The sequence below is a fragment of the Balaenoptera physalus genome (assembly GCF_965194825.1).
Source record: "Balaenoptera physalus genome assembly, chromosome: 2".
Taxonomy (NCBI): Eukaryota; Metazoa; Chordata; class Mammalia; order Artiodactyla; family Balaenopteridae; genus Balaenoptera; species Balaenoptera physalus.
This window is the reverse complement of record NC_138883.1, coordinates 120,894,084-120,917,728: the sequence shown is the minus strand read 5'-3', so window position 1 is coordinate 120,917,728 and position 23,645 is coordinate 120,894,084. Positions and strand designations below refer to the sequence as shown.

Sequence of the window (23,645 nt, the reverse complement as noted above, 5' to 3'; positions counted from 1 at the left end):
TGGGGTGACCCATGCAGTCACCGAGGGCCTCAAACTTGGTTCAGCGCTCTGCTGTCACTCTCTTGAAATTCTTAATGCTGTTTTTCTTTCAGTGAGGTATATTTGACATATAAAATTGACATATTAGTTTCAGGTATACTAGGTAATAATTTGATATTTGTATATACTGCAGAGTCACAATAAGCCTGGTTAACATCCATCACTATACATAGTTACAGAATTTTATTTCTTGTGATGAGAACTTTTAAGATTTATTCTCTTAGCAACTTTCAAATATAAAATACAATATTAACTATAGTGACCATGTTGTATCATATCCCCATGACATTTATTTTATAACCAGAAATTTGTACCTTTTGACCTCTTTCACCCACCCATTTCACCCACCCCCAACCCCTGCCTCTGGGAACCACCAATCAGTCCTCTGTATCTGTTCCTTTTTAGTTTTGGTTCTGTTTTTATTTTCTATTTTATTTTTTTTAACATCTTTATTGGTGTATAATTGCTTTACAATGGTGTGTCAGTTCCTGCTTTATAACAAAGTGAATCAGCTATATGTATACATATATCCCCATATCCCTCCCTCTTACATCTCCCTCCCACCCTCCCTATCGCACCCCTCTAGGTGGTCACAAAGCACTGAGCTGATCTCCCTGTGCTATGCGGCTGCTTCCCACTAGCTATCTATCTTACATTTGGTAGTTTATATATGTCCATGCCACTCTCTCACTTCATCCCAGCTTACCCTTCCCCTTCCCCCTGTCCTCAAGTCCATTCTCTATGTCTGCATCTTTATTCCTTTCCTGCCCATAGGTTCGTGAGAACCTTTTTTTTTTTTTTTTAGATTCCATATATATGTATTAGCATACGGTATTTGTTTTTCTCTTTCTGACTTACTTCACTCTGTATGACAGTCTCTAGGTCCATCCACCTCACTACAAATAATCGTTTCTTTTTATGGCTGAGTAATATTCCATTGCATATATGTGCCACATCTTCTTTATCCATTCATCTGTTGATGGACACTTAGGTTGCTTCCATGTCCTGGCTATTGTAAATAGAGCTGCAATGAACATTGTGGTACATGACTCTTTTTGAATTATGGTTTTCTTAGGGTATATGCCCAGTAGTGGGATTGCTGGGTCGTATGGTAGTTCTAGTTTTAGTTTTTTAAGGAACCTCCATACTGTTCTCCATAGTGGCTGTATCAATTTACATTCCCACCAACAGTGCAAGAGGGTTCCCTTTTCTCCACATCCTCTCCAGCATTTATTGTTTGTAGATTTTTTGATGATGGCCATTCTGACTGGTATGAGGTGATACCTCATTGTAGTTTTGATTTACATTTCTCTAATGATTAGTGATGTTGAGCATCCTTTCATGTGTTTGGTGGCAATCTGTACATCATCTTTGGAGAAATGTCTATTTAGGTCTTCTGCCCATTTTTGGATTGGGTTGTTTGTTTTTTTGATATTGTGCTGCATGAGCTGCTTGTATATTTTGGAGATTAATCCTTTGTCAGCTGCTTTGTTTTCTCCCATCCTGAGGGCTGTCTTTTCTTCTTGTTTATGGTTTCCTTTGCTGTGCAAAAGCTTTTAAGTTTCATGAGGTCCCATTTGTTTATTTTTGTTTTTATTTCCATTACTCTAGGAGGTGGATCAAAAAAGATCTTGCTGTGATTTATGTCATAGAGTGTTCTGCCTATGTTTTCCTCTAAGAGTTTTATAGTGTCTGACCTTATATTTAGGTCTTTAATCCATTTTGAGTTTATTTTTGTATACGGTGTTAAGGAGTATTCTAATTTCATTCTTTTACATGTAGCTGTCCAGTTTTCCCAGCACCACTTATTGAAGAGGCTGTCTTTTCTCCATTGTATATTCTTGCCTCCTTTATCAAAGATAAGGTGACCATATGTGTGTGGGTTTATCTCTGGGCTTTCTATCCTGTTCCATTGATCTATATTTCTGTTTTTGTGCCAATACCATACTTTTTTGATTACTGTAGCTTTGTAGTACAGTCTGAAGTCCAGGAGCCTGATTCCTCCAGCTCCGTTTTTCTTTCTCAAGATTGCTTTGGCTATTCAGGGTCTTTTGTGTTTCCATATAAATTGTGAAATTTTTTGTTCTACTTCTGTGGAAAATGCCATTGGTAGTTTGACAGGGGTTGCATTGAATCTGTAGATTGCTTTGCATAGTATAGTCATTTTCACAATGTTGATTCTTCCAGTCCAAGAACATGGTATATCTCTCCATCTGTTTGTATCATCTTTAATTACTTTCATCAGTGTCTTAAAGTTTTCTGCATACAGGTCTTTTGTCTCCTTAGGTAGGTTTATTCCTAGGTACTTTATTCTTTTTGTTGCAGTGGTAAATGGGAGCGTTTCCTTAATTTCTCTTTCAGATTTTTCGTTGTTAGTGTATATGAATGCAAGAGATTTCTGTGCATTAATTTTGTACCCTGCTACTCTACCAAATTCATTGATTAGCTCTAGTAGTTTTCTGATAGCATCTTTAGGATTCTCTATGTATAGTATCATGTCATCTGCAAACAGTGACAGTTTTACTTCTTCTTTTCTGATTTGGGTTCCTTTTATGTCTCTTTCTTCTCTGATTGCTGTGGCTAAAACTTCCAAAACTATGTTGAATAATAGTGGTGAGGGTGGGCAACCTTGTCTTTTTCCTTATCTTAGTGGAAGTGGTTTCAATTTTTCACCATTGAGGACAATGTTTGCTGTGGGTTTTTCATATATGGCCTTTATTATGTGGAGGTACGTTCCCTCTTTGCCTACTTTCTGGTGGGTTTTTATCATAAATTGGTGTTGAATTTTGTCAAAAGCTTTTTCTGCATTTATTGAGATTATCATATGGTTTTTATCCTTCAGTTTGTTAGTATGGTGTATGACATTGATTGATTTGTGTATACTGAAGAATCCTTGCATTCCTGGGATAAACCCCACTTGATGATGGCATATGATCCTTTTAATGTGCTGTTAGATTCTGTTTGCTAGTATTTTGTTGAGGATTTTTGCATCTATGTTCATCAGTGATATTGCCTGTAGTTTTCTTTTTTTGTGACGTCTTTGTCTGGTTTTGGTATCAGGGTGATGGTGTCCTCGTAGAATGAGTTTGAGAGTGTTCCTCCCTCTGCTATATTTTGGAAGAGTTTGAGGATAGGTGTTAGCTCTTCTCTAAATGTTTGATAGAATTTGCCTGTGAAGCCATCTGGTCCTGGGCTTTTGTTTCTTGGAAGATTTTTAATCACAGTTTCAATTTCATTGCTTGTGATTGGTCTGTTTATATTTTCTATTTCTTCCTGGTTCAGTCTCAGAAGGTTTTGCTTTTCTAAGAATTTATCCATTTTTTCCAGGTTGTCCATTTTATTGGCATATAGTTGCTTGTAGTAATCTCTCATGATCCTTTGTATTTCTGCAGTGTCAGTTGTTATGTCTCCTTTTTCATTTCTAATACTGTTGATTTGAGTCTTCTGCCTTTTTTTCTTGATGACTCTAGCTACTGTTTTATCAATTTTGTTATCATCTCAAAGAACCAGCTTTTAGTTTTATTGATCTTTGCTATCATTTCCTTCATTTCTTTTTCATTTCTTTTTAATTGGATTTTTATGATTTCTTCCTTCTGCTAACTTTGCAGGTTTTTTTGTTCTTCTTTCTCTAATTGCTTTAGGTGTAAGCTTAGGTTGTTTATTTGAGATTTTTCTTGTTTCTTGAGGTAGGATTGTATTGCTATAAACTTCCCTCTTAGAACTGCTTTTGCTGCATCCCATAGGTTTTGGGTCGTCGTGTTTTCACTGTCATTTGTTTCTAAGTATTTTTTGATTTCCTCTTTGATTTCTTCAGTGATTTCTTGGTTATTTAGTAGTGTATTGTTTAGCCTCCGTGTGTTTGTATTTTTTACAGAAATTTTCCTGTAATTGATATCTAGTCTCATAGTGTTGTGGTCGGAAAGGATACTTGATACGATTTCAATTTTCTTAAATTTACCGAGGCTTGATTTGTGACCCAAGATATGATCTATCCTGGAAGAATGTTCCTTGAGCACTTGAGAAGAAAGTGTATTCTCTTGTTTTTAGATGGAATGTCCTATAAATATCAATTAAGTCCATCTTGTTTAATGTGTCATTTAAAGCTTGTGTTTCCTTATTTATTTTCATTTTGGATGATCTGTCAATTGGTGAAACTGGGGTGTTAAAGTCCCCTACTATGATTGTGTTACTGTCGATTTCCCCTTTTATGGCTGTTAGTATTTGCCTTATGAATTGAGGAGCTCCTATGTTGGGTGCATAAATATTTACAATTGTTATATCTTCTTCTTAGATTGATCTCTTGGTCATTATGTAGTGTCCTTCTTTGTCTCTTGTAATAGTCTTTATTTTATTTTAATGTCTATTTTGTCTGATATGAGAATTGCTACTCCAGCTTTCTTTTGATATCCGTTTGTATGGAATATCTTTGTCCATCCCCTCTCTTCAGTCTGTTTGTGTCTCTGAGTCTGAAGTGGGTCTCTTGTAGACAGCATATATATGGGTCTTGTTTTTGTATCCATTCAGCCAGTCTATGTCTTTTGGTTGGAGCATTTAATCCATTTACATTTAAGGTACTTATCGATATGTATGTTCCTATTACCATTTTCTTAATTGTTTTGGGTTTGTTTTTGTAGGTCTTTTCCTCCTCTTGTGCTTCCTGTCTAGAGAAGTTCCTTTAGCATTTGTTTTAAAGCTGGTTTGGTGGTGCTGAATTCTCTTAGCTCTTGCTTGTCTGTAAAGTTTTTAATTTCTCCATCGAATCTGAATGAGATCCTTGCTGGGTAGAGTAATCTTGGTTGTAGGTTTTTCCCTTTCATCACTTTAAATATGTCCTGCCACTCCCTTCTGGCTTGAAGAGTTTCTGCTGAAAGATCAGCTATTAACCTTACGGGGATTCCCTTCTATGTTATTTGTTGCTTTTCCTTTGCTGCTTTTAATATTTTTTCTTCGTATTTAATTTTTGATAGTTTGATTAATATGTGTCTTGGCATGTTTCTCCTTGGATATATCCTGTATGGGACTCTCTGTGCTTCCTGGACTTGATTGACTATTTCCTTTCCCATGTTAGGGAAGTTCTCAACTATATGCTCTTCAAGTATTTTCTCAATCCCTTTCTTTTTCTCTTCTTCTGGGACCCCTAATTCGAATGTTGGTGCGTTTAATGTTGTCCCAGAGGTCTCTGAGACTGTTGTCAATTCTTTTCATTCTTTTTTCTTTACTCTGCTCTGCGGTAGTTATTTCCACTATTTTATCTTCCAGGTCACTTATCCGTTCTTCTGCCTCCATTATTCTGCTATTGATTCCTTCTAGGGAATTTACAATTTCATTTATTGTGTTGTTCATCATTGTTTTTTTGCTCTTCAGTTCTTCTAGGTCCTTGTTAAATGTTTCTTGTATTGTCTCCATTCTGTTTCCAAGATTTTGGATCATCTTTACTATCATTACTCTGAATTCTTTTTCAGGTAGACTGCCTATTTCCTCTTCATTTGTTTGGTCTAGTGGGTTTTTACCTTGCTCCTTCATCTGCTGCATATTTCTCTGTCTTCTCATTTTGCTTAACTTACTGTGTTTGGGGTCTCCTTTTTGAAGGCTGCAAGTTTGTAGTTCCTGTTTTTTTTTGTTTTTTTTGTTTTTAGAGATAATTCTTTTTTTTTTTTTAAACTTTGGGTTTATTTATTTGTTTATGGCTGTGTTGGGTCTTCGTTTCTGTGCGAGGGCTTTCTCTAGTTGTGGCAAGTGGGGGCCACTCTTCATCGCGGTGCGCGGGCCTCTCACTATCGCGGCCTCTCTTGTTGCGGAGCACAGGCTCCAGACGCGCAGGGTCGGTAATTGTGGCTCATGGGCCTAGTTGCTCCGTGGCATGTGGGATCTTCCCAGACCAGGGCTCGAACCCATGTCCCCTGCATTGGCAGGCAGATTCTCAACCACTGCGCCACCAGGGAAGCCCATTCCTGTTGTTTTTGGTGTCTGCCCCCAGTGGGTAAGGTTGGTTCAGTGGGTTGTGTAGGCTTCCTGGTGGAGGGGACTGGTGCCTGTGTTCTGGTGGATGAGGCTGGATCTTGTCTTTCTGGTGGGTAGGACCACATCCGGTGATGTGTTTTGGGGTATCTGTGAACTTATTATGATTTTAGGCAGCCTCTCTGCTAATGGATGGGGTTGTGTTCCTGTCTTGCTTATTGTTTGGCATGGGGTGTCCAGCACTGGAGCTTGCTGGTCATTGAGTGGAGCTGGGTCTTAGCGTTGAGACGGAGATATCTGGGAGAGATCTCACTGATTGATATTACATGGGAACAGGCGGTCTCTGGTGATCTAATGTCCTGAACTTGGCTCTCCCACCTCAGAGGCTCAGGCCTGACACCCGGCCGGAGCACCAAGACCCTGTCAGCCACACGGCTCAGAAGAGAAGGGAGAAAAAAACGAAAGGAAGAAAAATTAAAAAATCAAAATAAAAAAAGTTATTAAAATAAAAAAAATTTTTAAAGTAATAAAAAAAAGAGAGCAACCAAACCAATAAACAAATCCACCAGTGATAACAAGTGATAAAAACTATACTAAGATAAACACAAAAATCAGTTAGTAGTCTGTCACATACAGCAAATCCTAAGTCTACAGTTGTGCCCAAAGTCCACCGCCTCAATTTTGGGATGATTCTTTGTCTATTCAGGTATTCCACAGATGCACGGTACATCAGGTTGATTGTGGAGATTTAATCCGCTGCTCCTGAGGCTGCATGGAGAAATTTCCATTTCTCTTCTTTGTTCGCACAGCTCCTGGGGTTCAGCTTTGGATTTGGCCCTGCCTCTGTATGTAGGTCGCCCTCTGGTGTTTGTTCTTTGCCCAGACAGGAGGGGGTTAAAGGAACGGCTGATTAGGGGGCTCTGGCTCACTCAGGCCGGCGGGAGGGAGGGGTTCAGAATTTGAGCTGAGCCTGTGGCCGCAGAGGCTGGTGTGACATTGCAATGGCCTGGGGCATGCCATGTGTCCTCCTGGGGAAGTTGTCCCTGGATCACGGGACCCTGGCAGTGGCAGGCTGCACAGGCTCCCAGGAGGGGAGGTGTGGATAGTGACCTGTGCTTGCACACAGGCTTCTTGGTGGCTGCAGCAGCAGCCTTAGCGTTTCATGCCCGCCTCTGGTGTCCACACTGATAGCCGTGGCTTGTGACCATCTCTCAAACTCATTTAGGTGGTGCTCTGAATCTCCTCTCCTCGCACACCCCGAAACAATGGTCTCTTGACTCTTAGGCAGTTCCAGACTTTTTCCCAGACTCCCTCCCGGCTAGCTGTGGCGCACTAGCCCCCTTCAGGCTGTGTTCATGCAGCCAACCCCAGTCCACTCCCTGGGATCTGACATCTGAAGCCTAAGCCTCAGCTCCCAGCCCTCACCCGCCCCGGTGAGTGAGCAGACAAGCCTCTCAGGCTGGTGAGTGCTGGTCGGCAGCGATCCTCTGTGCAGGAATCTCTCCGCTTTGCCCTCTGCACCCCTCTTGCTGTGCTCTCCTCCGTGGCTCTGAAGCTTCCCCCTGCCCACCCCCCATTTCCACCAGTGAAGGGGCTTCCTAGTGCGTGGAAACTTTTCCTCCTTCACAGCTCCCTCCCTGAGGTGCAGGTCCCATCCCTATTCTTTTCTCTCTGTTTTTCCTTTTTTCTTTTGCCCTACCCAGGTATGTGGGGAGTATCTTGCCTTTGGGAAGTCTGAGGTCTTCTGCCAGCATTCAGTAGGTATTCTGTAGCAGTTGTTCCACATGTAGATGTGTTTTTGATGTATTTGTGGGGAGGAAGGTGATCTCCACGTCTTATTTCTCCGCCATCTTGAAGGTCCTCCTGTTTTGTTTTTAGATTCCACATAAAAGTGAGATCACACCTTGTCTTTGTCTGACTTATTTCACTTAAGCATAATGCCCTCTCGTCCATCCAGTTTGTTGCAAATGGCAAGATTTCATTCTTTTTTACGGATGAATAGCATTCCATTGTATGTATATGTGCGTGTATGTATGTATATGTATATATCACATCTTCTTTATCCATTCATCTATTGATGGACACTTAGGTTGTTTCCATATCTTGGCTATTATAAATAATGCTGCTATGTACATTGGGGTGCATGTATCTTTTCAAATTAGTGTTCTTTTCTTCAGATATATACCCAGGAGTAGAATTGCTGGATCATATGGTAGTTCTTAGTTTTTTGAGGAGCCTCCATACTGTTTTCCACAGTGGCTACACCAATTTAGATTCCCACTAACAGTGTACTTGGGTTCCCTTTTATCTGTCTTCTCGCCAACACTTGTTATCTCTTGTCCTTTTGATAATAGCCATTCTAACAAGTGTGAGGTGATATCTCACTGTGGTTCTGATTTACATTTCCCTGATGATTAGTGAAGTTGAGCACCTTTTCATGTACCTTTGCCCTATTGTATGTCTTCTTTGGGAATATGTCTATTCAGATCCATTTTTTAATTGGATTGTTTGTTTTTTTTGCTATTGAGTTGTATGAGTTCTTTATATATTTTGGATATTAACTCTTATCAGATATGATTTGTGAATATTTTCTCCCATTTGGTAGGTTGCCTTTCATTTTGTTGATGGTTTCCTTTCCCGTGCAGAAACTTTTTAATTTGGTATAGTCCCAGTTATTTTTGCTTTTGTTCCTTTTGCTTTTAGTGTCAAATCCAAAAACGCATTGCCAAGACCAATGTCAAGGAGTTTACCTACTGCCTATATTTTCTTCTACGAGTTTTATGGTTTCAGGTTTTACATTCAAGTCTTTTTTTTTTTTTGACTCTTATTTGATTTTAATTTTTTATACAGCAGGTTCTTATTAGTTATCTATTATATACATATTAGTGTATATGTGTCAACCCCAATCTCCCAATTCATCCCACCACCACCCTCTCTCCCCGCTTTCCCCCACTTGGTGTCCATACATTTGTTCTCTACATCTGTGTCTCTATTTCTGCCTTGCAAACTGGTTCATCTGTACCATTTTTCTAGATTCCACATATATGCATTAATATACGATATTTGTTTTTCTCTTTCTGACTTACTTCACACTGTATGACAGTCTCTAGGTCCATCCACATCTCTACAATTGACCCAATTTCTTTCCTTTATATGGCTGAGTAATATTCCATTGTATATATGTACTACATCTTCTTTAACCGTTTGTCTGTTGATGGGCATTTAGGTTGCTTCCATGACCTGGCTATTGTAAATAGTGCTGCGGTAAAGGTTGGGGTGCATGTGTCTTTTTGAATTATGGTTTTCTTAGGGTATATGCCCAGTAGTGGGATTGCTAGATCATATGATAATTCTATTTTTAGTTTTTAAGGAACCTCCATACTGTTCTCCATAGTGGCTGTATCAATTTACATTCCCACCAACAGTGCAAGAGGGTTCCCTTTTCTCCACACCGTCTCCAGGATTTGTTGTTTATAGATTTTCTGATGATGCCCATTCTGACCAGTGTGAGGTGATACCTCACTGTAGTTTTGATTTGCATTTCTCTAATAATTAGTGATGTTTGAGCAACTTTTCATGTGCCTCTTGGCCATCTGTATGTCTTCTTTGGAGAAATGTCTATTTAGGTCTTCTGCCCATTTTTGATTGGGTTGTTTGTTTTTTTAATACTGAGCTGCATGAGCTGCTTATATATTTTGGAGATTAATCCTTTGTCCATTGATTCATTTGCAAATATTTTCTCCCATTCTGAGGGCTGTCTTTTCATCTTGTTTATAGTTTCCTTTGCCATGCAAAAGCTTTTAAATTTCACTAGGTCCCATTTGTTTATTTTTGTTTTTATTTCCATTACTCTAGGAGGTGGATCAAAAAAGATCTTGCTGTGATTTATGTCAAAGAGTGTTCTTCCGATGGTTTCCTCTAAGAGTTTTATAGTGTCCAGTCTTACATTTAGGTCTTTAATCCATTTGGAGTTCATTTTTGTGTATGGTGTTAGGGAGTGTTCTAACTTCATTCTTTTACATGCAGCTGTCCAGTTCTCACAGCACCACTTACTGAATAGACTGTCTTTTCTCCATTGTATATCCTTGCCTCCTTTGTCATAGATTAGTTGGCCGTAGGTGCATGGGTTTATCTCTGGGGTTTCTATCTTGTTCCATTGATCTATATTTCTGTTTTTTGCCAGTACCATATTGTCTTGATTACTGTAGCTTTGTAGTATAGTCTGAAGTCAGGGAGTCTGATTCCTCCAGCTCTGTTTTTTTTCCTCAATATTGCTTTGGCTATTTGGGGTCTTTTGTGTCTCCATACAAATTTTAAGGTTTTTTTGTTCTAGTTCTGTAAAAAATGCCATTGGTAATTTGATAGGGATTGCATTGAATCTGTAAATTGCTTTGGGTAGTATAGTCATTTTCACAATATTGATTCTTCCAATCCAAGAACATGGTATGTCTCTCCATATGTTTGTGTCATCTTTGATTTCTTTCATCAGTGTCTTATAGTTTTCTGAGTATAGGTCTTTTACCTCCTTAGGTAGGTTTATTCCTAGGTATTTTATTCTTTTTGTTTCAATGGTAAATGGGAGTGTTTCCTTAATTTTTCTTTCTGATCTTTCGTTGTTAGTGTACAGGAATGCAAGAGATTTCTGTGCATTAATTTTGTATCCTGCAACTTTACCAAATTTATTGATTAGCTCTAGTAGTTTTCTGGTGCCATCTTTAGGATTATCTATGTAGAGTATCACGTCATCTGCAAACAGTGACAGTTTTACTTCTTTTCCAATTTGTATTCCTTTTATTTCTTTTTCTTCTCTGATTACTGTGGCTAGGACTTCCAAAACTATGTTGAATACTTGTGGTGAGAGTGGACATCCTTGTCTTGTTCTTGATCTTGGAGGAAATGCTTTCAGTTTTTCACCATTGAGAATGATGTTTGCTGTGGGTTTGTCATATATGGCCTTTATTATGTTGAGGTAGGTTCCCTCTATGCCCACTTTCTGGAGAGTTTTTATCATATATGGGTGTTGAATTTTGTCAAAAGCTTTTACTGCATCTATTGAGATGATCATATGGTTTTAATTCTTCAGTTTGTTAATATGGTGTATCAAATTGATTGATTTGCATATACTGAAGAATCCTTGCATCCCTGGGATAAATCCCACTTGATCATGGTGTATGATCCTTTTAATGTGTTGTTGGATTCTGTTTGCTAGTTTTTTGTTGAGGATTTTTGCATCTATATTCATTAGTGATATTGGTGTGTAATTTTCCTTTTTTGGAGTATCTTTCTCTGGTTTTGGTATCAGGGTGATGGTAGCTTTGTAGAATGAGTTTTGGGAGTGTTCCTTCCTCTGCAAGTTTTTGGAAGAGTTTGATAAGGATGGGTGTTAACTCTTCTCTAAATGTTTGATAGAATTCACCTGTGAAGCCATCTGGTCCTGGGCTGTTGTTTGTTGGAAGATTTTTAATCACAGTTTCAATTTCAGTGCTTGTGATTGGTCTGTTCATATTTTCTATTTCTTCCTGGTTCAGTCTTGGAAGGTCATACCTTTCTAAGAATTTGTCCATTTCTTCCAGGTTGTCCATTTCATTGGCATAGAGTTGTTTGTAGTAGTCTCTTAGGATGCTTTGTATTTCTGTGGTGTCCATTGTAGCTTCTCCTTTTTCATTTCTAATTTTATTGATTTGAGTTCTCTCCCTCTTTTTCTTGATGAGTCTGGCTAAAGGTTTATCAATTTTGTTTATCTTCTCAAAGAACCAGCTTTTAGTTTTATTGTTCTTTGCTATTGTTTTCTTTGTTTCTATTTCATTTATTTCTGCTCTGATCTTTATGATTTCTTTCCTTCTACTAACTTTGGGTTTTGTTTGTTCTTCTTTCTCTAGTTCCTTTAGGTGTAAGGTTAAATTGTTTATTTGAGATTTTTCTTGTTTCTTGAGGTAGGATTGTACTGCTATTAGAACAGCTTTTGCTGCATCCCATAGGTTTCGGATCGTCATGTTTTCGTTGTCATTTGTCTCTAGGTATTTTTTGATTTCCTCATTGATTTCTTCAGTGATCTCTTGGTTACTTAGTTAAATATTGTTTAGCTTCCATGTGTTTGCTTTTTTTGCGTTTTTTCCCCTGTAGTTTATTTCGAATCTCATAGCGTTGTGGTCAGAAAAGATGCTTCATATGATTTCACTTTTCTTAAATTTACTGAGGCTTGATTTGTGACCCAAGATGTGATCTATTCTGGAGAATGTTCCATGTGCACTGAAGAAAGTGTATTCTGCTATTTTCGGATGGACTATCCTATAAATATCAATTAAATCTATCTGGTCTATTGTGTCATTTAAAGCTTGTGTTTCCTTACTAAGTTTCTGTCTGGATGATCTCTCCATTAGTATAAGTTAGGTGTTAAAGTCCCCCACTATTATTGTGTTACTGTCGATTTTCTCTTTCATGGCTGTTAACATTTGCCTTATGTATTGAGGTGCTCCTATGTTGGGTGCATATATGTTTATAATTGTTATATCTTCTTCTTGGAGTGATCCCTTGATCATTATGTAGTGTCCTTCCTTGTCTCTTGTAACATTGTTTTTTAATTAATTAATTTATTTTTGGCTGCATTTGGTCTTTGTGGCTGCATGCAGGCTTTCTCTAGTTGTGGCGAGTGGGGGCTACTCTTTGTTGTGGTGCCCAGGCTTCTCATTGCAGTGTCTTCTCTTGTTGCGGAGCACAGGCTCTAGGCGTGTGGGCTTTAGTACTTGTGGCACGCAGGCTCAGTGGCTGTGGCTCACGGACTCCAGAGCGCAGGCTCACTAGTTGTGGCACACGGGCTTAGTTGCTGCCTGGCATGTGGGATCTTCCCGGACCAGGGCTCGAACCCGTGTCCTCTACATTGGGAGGCAGATTCTTAACCACTGTGCAACCAGGTAAGCTCCTCTTGTAACATTCTTTAAAGTCTATTTTATCTGATATGAGTATTGCCTCTCCAGCTTTCTTTTGATTTCCATTTGCATGGAGTATCTTTTTCCATCCCCTCACTTTCAGTCTGTATGTGTCCCTAGGTCTGAAGTGGGTCTCTTGTAGACAGCATATATATGGGTCTTGTTTTTGTATCCATTCATCGAGCCTGTGTCTTTTGGTTGGAGCATTTAATCCATTCACATTTAAGGTAATTATCGATATGTATATTCCTATTACCATTTTCTTAATTGTTTTGGGTTTGTTTTTGTAGGTCCTTTTCTTCTCTTGTGTTTCCCACTTAGAGAAGTTCCTTTAGCATTTGTTGTAGAGCTGGTTTGATGGTGATGAATCCTCTTAGCTTTTGCTTGTCTGTAAAGCCTTTGATTTCTCTGTCAAATCTGAATGAGATCCTTGCCAGGTAGAGTAATCTTGGTTGTAGGTTCTTCCCTTTCACCACTTTAATATATGTCATGCCACTCCCTTCTGGCTTGTAGAGTTTGTGCTGGTAAATCAGCTGTTAACCTTATGGGAGTTCCCTTTTATGTTATGTGTCGTTTTTCCCTTGTTGATTTTAATAATTTTTCTTTGTCTTTAATTTTTGTCAGTTTGATTACTGTGTGTCTTGGCATGTTTCTCCTTGGGTTTATCCTGCCTGGGACTCTCTGCGCTTTCTGGACTTGGGTGGCTATTTCCTTTCCCATGTTAGGGAAGTTTTCAACTATAGTCTCTTCAAATATTTTCTCAGATCCTTTTTCTCTCTCTTCTCCTTCTGGGACCCCTGTAATGCGAATGTTGGTGCATTTAATGTTGTCCCAGAGGTCTCTTAGGCTGTCTTCATTTCTTTTCATTCTTTTTTCTTTATTCTGTTCTGCAGCAGTGAATTCCACCATTCTGTCTTCCTGTTCACTTATCCATTTTTCTGCCTCAGTTTTTCTGCTATTGATTCCTTCTAGTGTATTTTTCATTTCAGTTATTGTGTTGTTCATCTCTGTTTGTTTGTTCTTTAATTCTTCTAGGTGTTTGTTCTTGAATTCTTCTAGGTCTTTTTTAAACATTTCTTGCATGTTCTTGATCTTTGCCTCCATTCTTTTTCTGAGGTCCTGGATCATCTTCACTGTCATTATTCAGAATTCTTTTTCTGGAAGGTTGCCTATTTCCACTTCATTTCATTGTTTTTCTGGGGTTTTATCTTGTTCCTTCATCTGGTACATAGTCCTTTGCCTTTTCATTTTGTGTGTCTTTCTGTGAATGTGGTTTTCGTTCCACAGGCTGCAGGATTGTAGTTCTTCTTGCTTCTGCTGTCTGCCCTCTGGTGGATGAGGCTATCCTACATTCAAGTCTTAATCCATTTTGAGTAAATTTTTGTTTATGGTGTAAGAGAGTGGTCCAGTTTCCCCAGGACCACTTATTGAAGAGACTGTCCTTTGCTCATTGTGTATTCTTAGCTCCTTGTTTGTAAATTAGTTGACCATACATGGGTAGGTTTATTTCTGGGCCTTAATGCTTTTTTTTTTTTTAAATAATTTATTTATTTTATTTATTTATTTTTGGCTGCATTGGGTCTTTGTTGCTGCACACAGGCTTTCTCTAGTTGCGGCGAGTGGTGGCTACTCTTGGTTGCGGTGTGCGGGCTTCTCATTGCGGTGGCTTCTCTTGTTGCAGAGCATGGGCTCACGGCATGCAGGCTTCAGTAGTTGAGGCGCATGGGCTTAGTTGCTCCATGGCATGTGGGATCTTCCCGGGCCAGGGATTGAACCCGTGTCCCCTGCATTGCCAGGTGGATTCTTAACCACTGCGCCACCGGGAAGTCCCAACCTTAATGCTTTTTTTTTTTTAAAAGGAATTCCTGTATTTTATTTATTTATTTATTTATTTATTTATTTATTTATTTATTTTTGGCTGTGTTGGGTCTTCACTTCTGTGTGAGGGCTTTCTCTATTTGCGGCAAGCAGGGGCCACTCTTCATCGTGGTGTGCAGGCCTCTCACTATCGCAGACTCTCCTGTTGCGGAGCACAAGCTCCAGACGCGCAGGCTCAGTAGCTGTGGCTCATGGGCCTATTTGCTCCGCAGCACACAGGATCCTCCCAGACCAGGGCTCGAACCCGTGTCCCCTGCACCAGCAGGCAGACTCTCAACCACTGCACCACCAGGGAAGCCCCTTAATGCTTTTTAAACAAGGGGCCCCTCAAGTTATGCAGCTGGTCTTGTGTCTCAACCCTAATTTTTCCAAAATGAGAATAGTAGTGGAAGCACACCTTCACTGAGAGGAACTGAACATTCAGTCATACACACTGCCCTCAGCCTGGTACACAGCAGGTGCTCAGTGAATAGTAGTGTCCCTCCTCAGTGAGGGCTGCTGAGCTGTGGAGCAGCAAGTTGGAGTTTGGGAATGGGAGTCCCGACCAGGAATCAGGGCTTCCCTCTGGGCTTTGCGGCCTGGATCTACACAGGACGTGTGGGTGTGCAGTCCTAACCCCCACCCCCAGGCTGGCCAGTCCTGTTGCCTATGGGAGGCCCAGCTGACTCACCACCCTTTTGCTCCACCTCTGCCTTGCTGGGTAGGTTGGGGCCCTGCCCAAGGAGAAACCCCACGTAATGAGCATTGCCACCACAGCACCCGACCGGCTTTAAGAGGATTAGTCAGGATGGCTTCGCAGAATGTTCACACCCTAGGAAGAAAGGTGCCGGGCAGCCGAGAGCAGCTGCCACAGAAATGACCCAAGACTTTGGGGCTGGCAGGGAGCACCATTCGCCGGGGTTTCAGGGAGGTGAGGGACAGCCCCAGGTTAGACTTGACCTTCATTATCTCAGTGAAACATACAGCTCACCAGCATGTAGATATTTCTTATTCCCGTTTTACAGGTGAGGAAGCTGAAGCTCAGAGTGGCTAGGGAATTGCCTAAGACCACACAGCAAATGTCTGCAGAGCTGAGGTTGGCACCTGGGCTCTTTTGTCCTGGAGCCTGTGTTTGTACCAACCCTTCTTTCCTACCCCTCCAGGGTCAGCCAACCCAGTCCTCCTGTGAGGCAGTTCCTACATGGCCCTAGGGCTCCTTGGTGCCACATCAAAACAAACTGTGGGGCAGGGGGTTATTCTTAAATGGAAGGTGGGTAGTCCCATGTTGAGGCTGACTGATGGCCTCTTCCTGGCCACAAGCATCTGTGCCTGCCTCTCTTCCCTCCCCCCAAGCTCCCAGACACCCAGTAGTCACTAGTGTCTGGGCAGGAAGTACCAGGGACTGAGAGCAAGGCTGTGTGCTGCAGGGTGCAAGGAGCATCTAAGAGGGTGAGGGGAATGTTCCTGGGAGGTCTTGCATGCCCCTGACCCGGCCATAGTCACTGTTCAGTCATCCTATTTTTTGGCGGCTGGTATATGCCAAGCCCCATGCTAAGTGCTGGGGAGACTCTGAGTAAAATGTGGCCCCTGCCCTCTAAAGCTCTTGGGCCCCTGTGTGGATGGGGACAGAACTCCAGCCCAAGTGGTCAGTTGTGGAGAAGGGGGCCTGCCTGAAGCAGGGGTGGGGGGGCGGGCGGGCAGCATCAGCCCTGCTAGGGAAGCCCAGGCAGGCCTTGCTCTGACTTGTCTTAAAGGTCACTCTGAGGCCCCTGTGTGGGTACATGTTTGGAGCAGAGGAAGCAAATACAGACTAGACAGGCCTGCGGTGGCTGCCTGGAGACCTAGGTTCTGTGTCAGGCGTGTCCATGGAGTGAGCAATCCCATTCATTAATCCCGCAGGCATGACAAGAGTCCAAGGGGAAAGCACGAGGTCTGACCTAAGGCTGGACTATGGGCCATAGCAGAGGGCATCTGGGGTCCCTCAACTGGTCAGATTCAGCAGCAGTTGCATCGTTGGTAAGGATGGAGAAGCAGCATGGAGAAGTGACCAGGGTCCCAGCCTGGGTGGGCAAGGGAACCATTCACCAAGATGGAGGTGGAGGGAGAAACTGAGTTCAGTTTTGGACATGTTGAGTCAGAGGTAGCTGGAGGTCATCCAGGTGAAGCTGTCCAGTTGGCCAGACAAGTCAAAAGCTCAGGAGAGATATCTGGGCTGAAGGTCACCTGGCCTAGGTTATTTTTATCAATGGCTTGGATGAAGATGTGAGCATCCTCAAATAGTCAACACTGAGACAGGAGAGAGAGAGAGAGAGAGAGAGAATACCTTAGTAGACTGAATCAAGATTCAGAATGCTTTCAGCAGGCTCTGGGCTGAAACCAGCAAGCTGACATTTGCCTGAGATGATAAACATGACATCCTCTGGGGGGGGTTACACAGCCACAGCATGGCGAAGGCCTGGCTGGCCTGGCCCCAGCTCCTGCAGAGAAGACCTGGGCATTGATGTTGGCCACGAGCTTGTGAGTCAGCAGAGTAGGGCAGTTGCTAAACCCACTTGGAGGAGGTTACGCTGCATTAAGGGAATGATCACACCGGATCTTGGGAAGGACCCATCTGTTAAACAATCCCAGCCTTGCAGGACAGTGAGGATTAAAGGAGATCGGTGTGTGAAGTGCCAAACCTGCAGTCCGGAGCTTTGAAGGGCACAGTAAACGCTAGCTCCCTCCTCCCTCCTCCTCCCCCCATCTTGGTCTCATCTAGAGCCCACAGTGAAACCTTCAGAGTGGAGAGGCTGGAAAACTGGGGAGGGGTGAAAAACGGACAGGGGTTTCTCAGGAGAAGAGACTTCTCAGGAGGGATGTGAGGGCTTTTTAAGTGCTGGAAGGTCTGTCATACAGACTGTGAGTAGAAATGGGCTTAGCCTTGGTACCTGCGGGGGCCGGAGCAGCATCTGCAAGGCTTCACATAGCAGGCTCTTCCTGATGAGACGGAGACTGGCTGCCTGACCAAGGAGGGGACGTCCCTAGGAGGCCCTGACTGTGCTCCTTGGAGGTAGAGGGTCAGGCACACGGACCCTGTTGAGCACAGATGAACCTGATTATTAGAGCTGCTCAACAAAGAGGTAGGAGTCCCCTTCCCTGAGGTGCGCAGGCCGTGGTGGGGAGAGCCCCCCGTCAGGCGGGGGTTGAGGTGATTCCCGCACTGGGGGTTCGGGACCTAGCTCAGATGCCTCCGTTCCCTTCCCACTCTGCTCTGACTCTCACCTCTTGGAACTTCAGGGCTGGCAGAGGGGTCGGGAGCCAGCTGTCGCAATCTCTAAGAGCCCCGCCGGCCCCCTTGTGGTACAGATAAAGAAACTGAGGCCCAGAGAGGGGCTGTAACCTGCCCAGGTTCCCATGGTGGGCCAGTGGCAGCACCAGCGCAAGAGCCCAGGCTCTGGGTTTTCCTCATTCACTCCAGGCAACCTCCTGAGAGTGGCCCCTTTGGGATTCATGGGTCTGTGGATACTTCAGCTGAGTTCATTGTCCTGCCCCTGTCACATGGCCCTCTACAGCCCCATCACAGGTGCCTGCTGCCATGGCCTCAGGATAAAACCAAGATAAGTGACCAGAACCTCCCACCTCCCACTACCCAGGGTGGCCTGCAGGGCTAGACAGCATTTACAACATAAATTATGAAGGACCATGGAGGAGATGGTTGCTGTCTGATTCTGAGGCAGCGTTGCTGGTTGATCCTGAAGCAGGGCCTGGAGCCAGCCTGGGGCCCCTCCCTCAGCTCAGGCATTAATGAAACACACACTTTTTTTCATTTAAAAAAAAATGAAATGACCGCAGGCATTAGACAATCAAAAGAGGCCAAAAAAGCTTTTCAGAGCCAGGTGGCTGTGTGTGCTGCCACCTGGTCTCCCAGTGTCAGGGCAGACTGGCTTCTGCAGCCTCTCAGGTGTGCCCAGGAAGGGGCCACAGAAAGCATCAGGCCCGATCACCTGCCGACCATGGCTTCTTGGGGTGTGGACCCCAGTCCTTCCCTTCTGCCCCACCAGGCACCACCCAGCCTCCCTCAGGGCCTGTCTTCCTCACCCGGGCACTGCGGTCTCTGTTCTCCTGTCTTAAAGTCTGACACCTTCTCAGCCACTCTCCCCGCAAGCTTGGGAGTGACTCACACCTGACCACGTTCACACTTTCCTGGGGCTCCTCACTGCACTTGGGGCAAGGCTAAGCTCCTTTTGGGGTCTCCTGTCGTCTGCTTTTCCTCCTTTGGTCAGGCCTCTCTGTGAAGTTCTCACCTCTCCTCTCTCCATTCCTTCCCCACCCCTTCAGGACAATGAACCAACATTTCTTTGAGACCCTGTTCCCTTGCCATCTCCCTTGACCTGGACAGCTTTACACCTTCTCATTTGCTATTCATTCAATAACTATTTACTGAGCACTCACCACGTGCTGGGAGCAGTGTAGGGGGTGGGCATGCCCAGCGCCCATGTCCATTCCTGTACAGCGTGGAAGACCGAGGGGGCTGTCGCCGATGATCAGCCTCTGCACCTGACTGTGTGTGGCTGCGAATGGGGCCTTGAGGCTTTTGCACTGAGGACAGCATTCCCGGTGACCCTGAGAACCTCAGATGGATTCAGAGACTCAGGACATCCAGGCAGGGAAAGCCCTGAGGAACTATTTCCATACACCTTATCTCAGAGAGGGGGAAACTGAGGACAGAGAAGGAAAGGGCCTGTTCATATCACACAGCAAGCTGGATGCTCCCGATACCCAGTCCAGCCCAGCCCTGGGGCAGATGAGACATGCGGTCCCCCACGGAGGACCAAAGCGTCAGGGGGCTTGTGGGAGACAAGCGCCTGCCTCCCCTCGTGGTAACGGGGGTAGGGGCCGGAGTACTGGGGGAGGAGCACGAACTGGCCACAGCCCCTGCCTCTTGGACTCTCCGGCTCACCATCACACCCTTCTCTGTCCCCACCTCCGTAGAAGCTGCAGTGAAAGATGACATGAACAGCTACATCAGCCAGTACTACAATGGGCCCAGCAGTGGTAAGTCTGTGTCGGCGGCTGTTCTGCATGTACCAGAACTTCTGTGTGGCCCTGCGCCAGAGGTGACCCTGGCAACCCCTAACACGCAGGTTAGGGACAACTCGACCTGGCTGCCCATCTCCCAGCACCTGTGAACCATAACTGCAGGCAGAGTTCAAGGCTCCCAGCAAACTCTAGCGCTAGAGCTGTGGGTGCTGGGGTGGGAATGCTCTGGGCTCGCCAAAGAGAGCTGCATGGGGGACCCTGGAATGGAAGGGGGCTGTAATCTAGACGTCTAAGTGACCTCAGCGCCTCCCAACCTGAGAACCTTTCAGGATGAGCATGATGGGGGTGAGATAGCAGCGTAATTGGGCTCGAGAAGCAACAGGCATTGGGCATGTCCTTGCTTGATTTATGTTTCATTCCTGCACTTCAGAAAGCCTTAGGGGACCTAGTGGTTTTCACTTATAGGAAAGGTTGAGTTTAAAAATAGTACTCAGTCCTTCAACGTCTTGTTTCTCCTTAGCCAAAGTCTTGAATCTTGTAGTTTGGGTTTCACAGCTCTTAAATCCCAGTAAACTCCGTTGTAAGGCTAGACTCCCTCTTCTGTCTCCTCTTCCGAAGCCTTATCTAACCTGCTGATCTCAAAAACCACCATCTCCCAGTACACTCTCCCCACCACTTTAGAGAGAAACCTTGACCACACTACACCCACTATGATTCAGCCCCTTGATACTTCTCACTTACAGAAAAGACATTCTGAGGTGTCCTCCAGCCTCCCCCTACAATGCATCATATAGAGATTAATCAGTCTTGGCTGAAGGCACAGCTCTGGTCATGTCACTATCACACTGGACCCATTTAAAACTTTGACCCCCTCTGACCATGAAATTCAAATTCCTTGTCGTGGCACACCATGCTTTCTGAGTTAGGATGGGCTAGGTTATGCCACAGTGGCTATAACCCCACATCTGTGTGGTTTAAATAAATCAATGAAGGCCCATGGCACACTGGCCAGGGGCTCTGTGCCCAGGTTGTCATCTTTACTCTAGCACCCAGCAGGCAGAACAGCTGTCACCCGTTCCAGAACAGTGTTGACTGCCAGAGCAAAGCGCGTCTGGTTTACATAGCTTCTCTGGGAAATGCCACTGGTCAGTTCTTACAGATGATTGGCCAAGGCACGTCACGTGCCCGCACTTGAGTTCAGCAAGATGGGGAGGCATAATCCTCCCTCAGGGCGGTCAGTGAATATTGGAGAACTGGACCGCCTACCAAGACCTCTCCCAGCAAAGCCCATTCACACTCACTGCCCACCGTCCACCCCCATTCCTAGACCCGCCCCCATCAGGGCACGCAGAGGTGTGGCAAGGGTGGCGTGTGACCCGCATCCCCTCCTTCCTTGCAGACAGCGGTGCCCCAGAGCCAGCTGTGTGCGTGGTCACCACGGCGGCCATAGACATCCACCAGCCCATCTCCTCTGACCTCTTTTCGGTCGATGTGCCCCTGAAGCCTGGCAGAGATGGTACCTGCGCCAGCGCCACCTCTGAGAGCGCCTCCCGCTCCACTCGCGGCTCCGTCACCCGGGCCCAGAGCGACAGCACCCAGACGCTGGGCTCCTCCACGGACTGCAGCACCGCCCGCGAGGAGCCGTCCTCTGAGCCTAGCCCCTCCCCCCTGCCACTGCCGCCACCACCTCAGCAGGAGATGGCAGAGGCCACAGTCCAGGACCTGTTGTCCTCCCTGTCAGAGGAGCCCTGCCCATCCCGGAGGGCCTTGGACCCAGCCTCCCTTGCCCGGCCCAGCACAGCGGGCTTGGCCCAAACCAGCCCCGAGCTGGAGCACAGGGTAAGTCTGTTCAACCAGAAGAACCAGGAGGGCTTCACTGTCTTTCAGATCAAGCCTGTCATCCATTTCCAGCCTGCTGCACCTGTGCTGGAGGAGAAGTTCAGATCTTTGGAATCCAAAGAGCAGAAGTTGCACAGGGTCCCTGAAGCCTAGAGCCTGCGGGCAGGCTGGCAGGGAGCGGGGCAGACAGCCCTCTCACGCTCTCCCAGGGCCCTGGAGGCTACCGGGGCCACACGAGGGGCCCAGGAGCCCTCCTGGCCTCCCTCAGGGTGCTGCCTGCCTCCGGGGAGGTGACGCCAGGCCAGGAGGCCACACGCCTCAGACCTCAAAGCCCAGAGCTGGCGCCTCCTCTCACCCTGCTCAGGGGAGGGTGGTGCTCGTGGCTGGGGTTTTTTTAAACCACTTTTACAAAAACCAGCCTGTGGCCCAGCTTCAGCAGGGCAGAGTGCAGGGGCCAGCTCAGCCTCTTCCGTTGCCTTTGTTCCCGATGCCCACCCCGGACCCTCGGGAACAGCACTGTGAGCAGGGGCTATCCAGCCCCACCCCCAAGCCGTCTTTTCCAGGAATCCTGGGTGGAGCCAACACAGTCACACACAGACCACCATCTGAGCCTATTTCATTTGTCCTCAGTCTCCCATTTAGGCATGAGCATTTCTGAGTCTTTTCAAGGCAAATCTAGTTTTCACCTTCACAGGACATAAAGGGATGGATCTGAAGGTGGGTGGGAGGGTCAGGGGGTGGGGGGACAGCCATTTTCCAATCTTGGCTTTAATAATAAAAACCACCTGCACTGAGACTTCCAGTTGGCAGAGGTGTTCCTTTGGTTGCTAGTCCAAGTGAGGACCCCAGAGTGGCTTGTTTGGGTTCGAGTTGGCCTTGAAAACCAACCCAGGGAGCCCCAACCCCTCTCTGGTGTCCCCGAGGTTTTTATAGAGTGGAAGGAGCCCTGGGCCTCGGGAGGGAAGCACTCACACTGCCTGCCTGTGTGACTGTCAACTAGTACCGTCCCTTCCCTCATCTCCCCACCAAAATGGAGCTCAGACTACTGTGTTCCTTGCTGACGACTCCCAGACGCAGCTCACTGACGCAGGGCTCCATCCCTCAGGGATCTTGAACTTAGCAGGTCCAAAGCTGAGCATGATATCTTGCCCGCAGCCTGCGCCTCCTCCCGGGTTCCCAGCCAGGGCACCACCATCCACCCAGCCATGAACGTGAATGAATGTTGGCTCCCTTCTCATCCCCCCACAAGCAGTCACGAATGCTGGCCATTCTGCCCTCCAAGTCACCTGCCCCAGACCCCATCATCATCACAGCCCTGCTAAGGCCCAGGCCCAGCTCTGGCTCCACCCTCCTCCAATCAGTGTGTCCCCACCCGGGCTGCTGAGCCTGGTCACTGTCTCCCTTGCTGAAAAGCCTCCAAGGGATTCTATGACCACTATGTTTCATTTTATATGTCCAGAAGAAAAAGGGAAGATAATTTTTTTCATTTCAAGGGCTCCCAGTGCCTCAGCTGAGTTTCTTGGTGGGGTCACGACTCCTAAATGAGCTGGCTTGCCCGCCCCCTGGCCAACCCTCCCAACCTGCTCTTCCTCTCCTCCCTGTGTGTGCAGGTTGTTCTCACTGCTCAGGTGTCTCACTAGTAGGTCAGGGTGTCCTCCCAGCTCCTGTGGCCCCTTGGACTCACCCTGACAGTGCAGTCAGTGATCCCCTGGCTTGGTCAGCATCTGCATCCCTGCTTGCCTCCCCTTGGTCCTCAAGGTCAGGGATCAGGCCCGAGTCCCATTAAAACCCTAGAGCCCTGTATAAGGCCACAGGCTTGGGCACAGAGTCAGTCACTCAGGAAAGACGGCTGAATTGGAAAAAAAGGGAGGGAAATTACCACATGCAGACAAAGAACACCCTCATGATTCGTGGGGAGATCAGCACTTGTCAAAAAAGATATTAAAGGGAGCAGTGTCCAACCAAGCTGTTTTGGGGTGTAATCTGAGGCATTCCAGTCACCAGCAG

At 45.2% G+C, this 23,645-nt stretch overlaps 1 protein-coding gene across 4 annotated transcripts in view; it reads left to right on the top strand.

Moving 5' to 3' along the window:
* TMEM266 (transmembrane protein 266) overlaps positions 1-22,354 on the top strand; it is a 137,983-nt gene extending 115,629 nt beyond the window's left edge. For all 4 annotated transcript variants that reach the window (XM_082452635.1, XM_082452632.1, XM_082452634.1 and 1 more), the window contains 2 exons: positions 19,752-19,814; positions 21,199-22,354. In XM_082452635.1, coding sequence (XP_082308761.1) covers positions 19,752-19,814; positions 21,199-21,791 — 656 coding nt within the window. In that variant the 3' untranslated portion in view covers positions 21,792-22,354. The remainder of the gene's footprint in view (positions 1-19,751; positions 19,815-21,198) is intronic.
* The last annotated feature ends 1,291 nt before the right edge of the window (positions 22,355-23,645 follow it).